Genomic DNA, 7700 nt, shown 5'->3' with positions numbered 1-7700 from the left:
AGAGAGAGAGAGAGAGAAAGGAGAAAGAAAGAGATGTACACATTAACATACATTTGTTTTAATATCTCTTTTCCTCCCTCTCTCTTTTAGATGGTATACCACCTGATGGTACAGAGATAAAGATTATTAATACCATCCATGTATCCCTTAATGTCATATTTTATACTGCGGCTATACTGGGGGCAGTGTTTGCAATCGGATGTCTGGCATTTAATGTCTACTTTAGGAACAAAAAGTAAAAAAAAAATTAAGGAAACTTATGTATTTTCACTCTTCTTTTTTTCTTTCTCTCTCTTTCTTCTAGGATCATTAAGTTGACAAGTCCTAATCTTAACTACACAATAGGTGCTGGTTCATTGGTAATGTACTCATCAGTCATATTCCTATTACTGCCTGGACTGGATACATACAGTCTTCACCTCAGATGTATTGTAAGTGAGACTGGAATGAAACCTAAATATTTAGGAATGGAACCTGAAATTTTGAGTATAGCTATTTTTTATTATTTTTCCCTATAGGTTGGTTACTGGCTTGCAATGATTGGCTATGTCATTGCATTCTCTGCTGTGCTGGCTAAAATGTGGCGAGTGTATTACATTTTTCACAACCCTACTCCAAGCAAAAGGGTTGGTAAAAATAATAAATATTTGTAATAAAATTATATTTCTTTTTTTCTTTTTTTTCTTTCACATTCAGACTCTTAAGGATAGGCATTTGCTAAGTGTCATGGGTATACTTACGTTAATTGTAATAATGATATTATCAATTGGTGAGGCTGTACCAGATACAAGGCATGAGCCTACACTAGTGGTTGATGGGGAGAAAGGATCAACTAAAAATGTGAGTGATTATAATTTGTAAAAAAGGTATTTTTCTTTAAAATTTTGACAAAGTATCCTGTATTATAGTATCCTGTAGTATCCTGTAGTATCCTAGTAGTACAGTGTATTTTGTCAAAAATGGCTAGGCAACAATTCTTGATTTTTATAATGTTATCTGATGCATATACATGTACTTATGTTGTGTAGAAAGTTTGAGCTGATTCCGATCAAAATTGGATTTTTTACAAATTTTTAAAGTTACTCAAAAATCAGGTCAAAGTCCCTGTACTATAGTACAGGGATTTTTGTCAATTTTGCCAAAAATGAAAAGGTGAGAATTCTCCATTTTTATAATGTTATCTGATGCATATACATGTACTTATGTTGTGTAGAAAGTTTGAGCTGATTCTGATCGAAATTGGATTTTGTACAAATTTTTAAAGTTGCTTAAAAACCAGGCCAAAGACCTGTCCTCAAGAAGTAAAAAAAATTGAGCTTCTTTTTATTCTAAAATTGTCTGCAAAAATTAAAATAAATTATTATAATTGTTATTTCACTTTAGGAACAAGATGTCATTGTCAATTACTGTACGTACACCTGCTTCAGTTCTCATGACGCCATTTCTTATCAGGCTCTCATAATGGCCTACCTGTTCCTACTGCAAGTCATTGGTATATTCCTTGCATTCCAGACTAGGAAAGTGAAAGTGAAAATATTAAACGAAGCCAAACAAGTCACTGCTATTATTTATGTGACCAGTGTCTGTGTGGTCTTAATCATCATGACGACATTCGCTCTTGGTGCTTTTATCAATGTTCATGCCACCCTGTTCTGTTTTAGCATAGCAGCTGCTTCCACTGCCTTCCTTGTACTAATATTTATACCAAAGGTAGATCACCTCTCTCTCTCTCTTTTTCTCTCCTCTCCATTATATCGCATTTGCCAGTAAAATACATTAATTTAATTCTTAATTGCCAATCATGCATATGTTAACTTATCTTAAGGTACATGCCTTTTACACATAGCAGCATAATATATGAAATCAATATGTCCCTTAATTGAATACTATAAAAGCAATTTCTTGCTCACAATACTTTTAATTTTCCATTCCTTCATTAGATGCATAGCTTATACAAGGATCCAGAAGGCAAGAAGGTTTTTAGGTCCTCCGGCTTAAAGGCCGTCCCTAGTTTAGTGCCAGGAGGAGGAGGAGGAGGGATCACGACAGCTAGTGGTACTGTCGACTCTCTGAGAAAGGATAGCCTAGGGATCAACATTGCCTTAGCTACGCTTAGTAATGACCCTAAGGCTACCATATCCATACTTAATGCAAGAATCGTCGAACTTGAGGAAGAGCTGAGACAAAGCAGAGCGGAGGTGAGTGTGTTATTGTTATTATAATTATTATTTGCAATTTTCAAAACCGCAAAGCTATTTTTAAAAACATGCAGTACTTTTCCAAGCCACGATGCTTTGTTATTCAAAGCAATACCTAATTCTTTCTCTTTTGTTCTTCGTTTTTTTAGAATGGCGGTGAGAAGAGAGGGAGTCTATTATCAGGATTTCTGTCTCCAAAAGCTCTTCCTCCTGTTAATGAAAACAACATCAGACGAACTGAAGATTCTATTGAGCAACTGGAACTAAGCAAGAAAAACTCCCTCTCTCCTCCTCCTCCTCCTGCTCCTCCATCAAGTAGAGCTAGCAATGGAAATGCAGCTGCTTCTTTCACAGAAGATTCTATCCAATGAAATATGCAACAAACAAACACACTACCACTTGTATCTTAATTCTCTTTTATTTTTATTTTCCTATTAATATGATTTCTTCAACTTTATAATCTGTATATCCATACAGTGACATTCTTGGCCCATGTACATGTACATGTACACAAGTATTTGTGTGCAGGTGTCATTCATTCTTTAATTTCCCTTTTCATATCCCTTCTTGATCCTTTTATATTTTGGTACATATCCATATTTTAAATCATAGCATTCATCTAAATCTCATGCCATCATCATCATCATCATTGATATCTTTAATAATTAAATTACTATTTATGTACAAGATTGAAATCATCACTTTGATCATCAACATTATCTTTGGTACTGATTGGCTAATTACAGCTGCTAATTTGAACTTTCTTTCAAACCTAATTAATAATTAATGATTGAGTAGATCTTGATTCCTCTATTGATAATACCACAGTTATATTGGTCTATACTATCTACATATTATATGCATCTACTATAGGTAATAGTTGAATAGTCTGTCTCTACTGACCATATATAGAGTAGCTCTATCAATACAGTATTTACTATCAGAATCAGACAAACTAGTAAGCATATTATTGTACGCATACATTTCAACTACATAATAATCTTCTCATTATGGTAATAACCATTAATAAGTCAAGCATTATTAACAATAAGTAGATAATTGATTGCTCAGTTTGTCATTATCTAAATGGACTGTGACTACAAAGGTCTATACTGTAGTACAAGGCTACATAGTGTATATTATTATAGATCATGAATCTTGCTGCTTTAATGATGGCTTATAGCCTCAGGTAATTCAATATGAACACAAATTACAAGAGCCACTTGTATTATTTCCTGTAGACTTAGTCAGTAAAAGATGATTTAATGTTTGTGTGAACATAGTGAAGTCCAATCTATCACATGCAGCAACTGCCAAAATGATTTATATGGCTCTACAGTGACACTTATGGCTGGTTATGCACAGGTGTATGGATTGAGTGGCTTCACTCTTGATATTATATTTTTAATTCCTGCTAGTACAAATATCCACTTAATAAAATGCATCAAATAGAATTAGCCACAAAGGCACATGTGGGCAGAGATTGAACAGGAAGACACATCATAAAATTAGCTGCTTTATATAGTAGTAGTAAGTCGTATTGCAACTTAACAAAGGCTCTGTAATAGCTGCTAATAGCTGTCTCATAGCTGCCAAGCAAGTGGCTCTCCTTGTTATTAAACATGAAAGCAAGCCTACGCTCTGTGTATCTTTCCCTTCTCCTCTTTCTCTTCACTCAAGATGGAGTCAAGGCTGTCTGCCCACCCAACACACCTTCTCCCCCCGTCCCTCTTTACTTCGGATTCATGACTGCTGTTGATCCACAGAGTGACTATGTACTGGCGGGTATTATTCCTGCTGTAGATCTAGCACTGGAGCTCATTAACAGGAACACTAGCATACTACCAGGATACGAGCTCAGTTACAATGGCACCATTTACGATAGCAAAGTGAGAAAGATTTTTAAAATGCATTAGATCTATATATAATAATTTTTGTACTTGTTGCTGTTAAAAATGGATTTTCCTTGCTTGTGTACATGTCACGGTTCCAAGTAACTAACTGTTAAAAAAACACACAAGCATAATGAATTAATGTTTTTATTCCCATGTCAGTTTTTGTTGCTTTCCAATTGATAATTCATTTGATAAAAGAAATATACAATAAGGGAGTCCTTGTTTGCAATGTTCTATGATCTTATCTCTCCTTCTCTTCAATAGTGTGATCACAGACAAGGTCTTAATGAATTCTTTGAAATGATATCTAGTCGCACTCAATACGTAGCCGCAGTAGCAGCTGGTTGTTCAGCTGCTACCCTCCCGGTAGCAGAAATATCTCACTATTGGAGCTTACCTATAGTAAGGGCGCTATATCATTATTTAAATATTATATTTATATTTTTAAGGTGTCCTACTCTTCAGCGGCTGCTCAGCTTAGCGATAGAACCACTTTTCCCTCCTTTTTCAGGACCTATCCATCAGACGGGAACTTTGTGCCGGCTTTTGTTGGTCTCGTGAGAGGCTTGGGCTGGAAAAGAGTTTTTATATTCACCGAAGAGTCTCCACTTTTTACCGGAGTAAGATAAATATGGAATGAATTATCACGTACGTAATAACATGTTTTATTGTTATGGTGTAGAATGAACGCTCTTTATTTGAAGAGTTGACAGCAGCTGGTATTTATAGTCAGTCTCAAACATTTCAGTCCAACGACACTGCAGCTGGGGTCATCCGTGACGTCATAAATACAGTAAGTTAAAAATAATAATGAACATACACCCATACATGTGGATACTATAAGAATACAAATGGTATAGGTATATAAATGTAATTATTTCTTTTCTTTTTGTATATATAGAATGGTCACAATGGAACTCACATTTTCTTTATAAATGCATATGCAAACAGCGCCATTGCTATTCTCTGTCAGGTAAAGAAATAAGAAGTGTACGCTTTAAATATTTTATATTTTTACTTCAATTCTACTTTGATCAATTAATAATCTACCTTGATCAATCGTCTCTTTCTTTTCTAGTTTTATCATTTGAATAAGCGCTATCCAAACTATGCATTCATCACGTTCGGATGGTACCAGGTAAGCGTCCATTTCTATCACATGATAGTCACATGATCACATGACAGACTCGCTGGTGGGACATTGATGCTAATCCCAGTATTAACGTACCCTGTACCACTCAAAATCTACAGACTCAGTTAGACAGAGTGTTGATACTGCAACAATTGCCACTCGCACTAAATGGGTCTGCCCCTACAATTAGTGGCCTAGTAAGTTACCATACTTCATAATTTTTGAATTAAAGATTTCTTTTTAAAGACGGCAGACCAGTTTGATGCTAGGTATAGAAGTCGCTTAAACGATACGGAATACATCAATCAACTACCTCCATCAGTTTATAACCCAATCCCTGACGCCCTGACAGCCTTTGATGCACTGTGGTCCCTGGCACTGGGTCTTGATAGAGTTCAGAGGGCAGTGTGTGCTAATGAGACCTTAGGCTGTAATGGTGGACCACTAACAGAGCTGGAGGATTTCATGTATTATAATGATCAGGTCGAGTGTATGATTAATAAATCGATGAATATGACTGGATTTGAAGGAGTCTCTGTAAGTGCCCATGACATGTACATACACATATATAGTGTTAGTAAACATTCTCAAAGCCATAAATACCTGCAGGTCTGCATGTACATGTACATATGTATATAAAGGCAGAAAGTATTCATGCATAACTACTATGTACATGTATATCTAATTATGGATGTGTGTCTTAAATGTGTTCATTCAATAAGAAAACTATTTGTGGCTCTGTGGTATTGATACTTTGGTCATTCCCTGTTGCTATACTTGTACATCTAGTGCAAACTGTGATAATGAGCCTGCACATTGCTAGTCGTCAACACACACTTAACACAATTTGTTTGATTGCATAATGATGTCATTTCCTTTAATATTCACCTTTCTCTCCTCTCTCCTCTCCTTTGTGCTCCACTGCTTTTGATCTTTTTTTCTCCCCCCCTCTCTCTTCCTCCTCCTCCTCCTCCTCTCTCCCCTCTCTCTTCCTACTCTCTCTCTCCTCCTCTCTCTCTTTTACTCTTATCTCACTTCTCTTAGGGATATGTAGAATTTAATGCCAATGGCACTCGTGTCCAAGAAGCATTCACAATATTTCAGTATCAAGAGAATACAGTGAGAGTGTTAATAGGGACGCTTAGTCTGGCTGATAACAACACCTTTAGATATAGGAATGACACAGCCGTATGGCCTAGTAAGTTATCACATCATACTTTTATTAATACATTATATGTTTTGAGCTAATTTCAATCAAAATTGGATTTTGCTCAAAATTCGACAAAAGTCCCTGTACTATTATAGTACATGGTCTCGGGCCAAATTTTGCCAAGGAGAGAATTTTTCATTTTTATAATTTATTCTGATACATATACATGTTCTTATTTTACTGTAAATCTCACTTCTATTTCTCTCCCTCCCTCCCTCTCTCTTCTAGATGGTATACCACCTGATGGTACAGAGATAAAGATTATTAATACCATCCATGTATCCCTTAATGTCATATTTTATACTGCAGCTATACTGGGGGCAGTGTTTGCAATTGGATGTCTGGCATTTAATGTCTACTTTAGGAACAAAAAGTAAAAAAAAAATTAAGGAAACTTATGTATTTTCACTCCTCTCTCTCTCTCTCTTAATTCTCTGCCTATTATAGGATCATTAAGTTGACAAGTCCTAATCTTAACTACACAATAGGTGCTGGCTCATTGGTAATGTACTCATCAGTCATATTCCTATTACTGCCTGGACTGGACACATACAGCCTTCACCTCAGATGTATTGTAAGAATAGAATTTACAAATGAGATTCTAGAACAAGATTTTGAAATTGAATCAAAGAATATAAAAAACAACCATACCTTATTTTTATTATTTTTCCCCTATAGGTTGGTTATTGGCTTGCAATGATTGGTTATATCATTGCATTCTCTGCTGTGCTGGCTAAAATGTGGCGAGTGTATTACATTTTTCACAACCCTACTGCTAGCAAAAGAGTAAGCCTATAACTTGTCACAATGTTTAAAAACTACTTGTAATATCAATGATAAAATTAGAGCTATAAGTTTACATAGCATATCATTACACATATCCATATCCTTCTCTCTTTTCTCTCTCTCTTTCTTTCTTTTCTTTCCAACAGACGCTTAAAGATTGGCATTTGCTTGTTGCTGTTGGTGTAATTACGTCAATAGTTTGTCTCATACTGATAATCGGTGAATCTATTCCACAAACAAGACATGAGCCTACACTAGTGGTGGATAGAGAGACAGAATCAACTACTAATGTGAGTTATCTTTCACAACTGATAACCTAAGTTAATTGTTAATAGTAACTATGTATAAACAAAGTGGACGATAAAAAATTGCAGGGCTTACTTTTTGAATGGGCTAGGTTGCAAAAATTTGCAGGTTGCCCAATAAAAAAGTAAACCTACCTACTTAACTGATATTAGCATACGTTTTAAGCTCAACTT

At 35.4% G+C, this 7700-nt stretch overlaps 2 protein-coding genes across 2 annotated transcripts in view; both read left to right on the top strand.

The window, feature by feature from the left end:
• The first annotated feature begins 81 nt into the window (after positions 1-81).
• Positions 82-2910, top strand: LOC109580378 (gamma-aminobutyric acid type B receptor subunit 2-like). The gene is made up of 7 exons (XM_019993446.1): positions 82-235; positions 305-431; positions 519-626; positions 697-840; positions 1384-1710; positions 1941-2198; positions 2348-2910. Exons 2-7 carry the CDS (start codon positions 363-365, stop codon positions 2567-2569), a joined length of 1128 nt encoding a protein of 375 aa, XP_019849005.1. The 5' UTR covers positions 82-235; positions 305-362; the 3' UTR covers positions 2570-2910.
• An 848-nt stretch (positions 2911-3758) lies between these two features.
• LOC109580377 (gamma-aminobutyric acid type B receptor subunit 2-like) overlaps positions 3759-7700 on the top strand; it is a 5663-nt gene continuing 1721 nt past the window's right edge. The window contains exons 1-13 of the mRNA XM_019993445.1: positions 3759-4087; positions 4358-4495; positions 4543-4713; positions 4776-4886; positions 4995-5066; positions 5172-5231; positions 5279-5422; positions 5472-5762; positions 6270-6423; positions 6664-6808; positions 6883-7009; positions 7114-7221; positions 7368-7511. Of these exons, the coding sequence (XP_019849004.1) occupies positions 3821-4087; positions 4358-4495; positions 4543-4713; positions 4776-4886; positions 4995-5066; positions 5172-5231; positions 5279-5422; positions 5472-5762; positions 6270-6423; positions 6664-6808; positions 6883-7009; positions 7114-7221; positions 7368-7511 (1932 nt within the window). The 5' untranslated portion in view covers positions 3759-3820. The remainder of the gene's footprint in view (positions 4088-4357; positions 4496-4542; positions 4714-4775; positions 4887-4994; positions 5067-5171; positions 5232-5278; positions 5423-5471; positions 5763-6269; positions 6424-6663; positions 6809-6882; positions 7010-7113; positions 7222-7367; positions 7512-7700) is intronic.

Source organism: Amphimedon queenslandica, unplaced genomic scaffold, assembly GCF_000090795.2.
Source record: "Amphimedon queenslandica unplaced genomic scaffold, v1.1 AMPQUscaffold_13495, whole genome shotgun sequence".
Taxonomy (NCBI): domain Eukaryota; kingdom Metazoa; phylum Porifera; class Demospongiae; order Haplosclerida; family Niphatidae; genus Amphimedon; species Amphimedon queenslandica.
The sequence above is the reverse complement of the archived record's forward strand: the minus strand, read 5'-3'. Positions and strand labels throughout refer to the sequence as shown.

Bases quoted from the DNA above. Each gene is read 5' to 3' on its own strand.
- LOC109580378 (XM_019993446.1), top strand. From the start codon at position 363: ATGTACTCATCAGTCATATTCCTATTACTGCCTGGACTGGATACATAC. The intron at 627-696 runs GTTGGTAAAAAT...TTTCACATTCAG, and splicing joins ACCCTACTCCAAGCAAAAGG to ACTCTTAAGGATAGGCATTT. The intron at 2,199-2,347 runs GTGAGTGTGTTA...TCGTTTTTTTAG, and splicing joins TGAGACAAAGCAGAGCGGAG to AATGGCGGTGAGAAGAGAGG.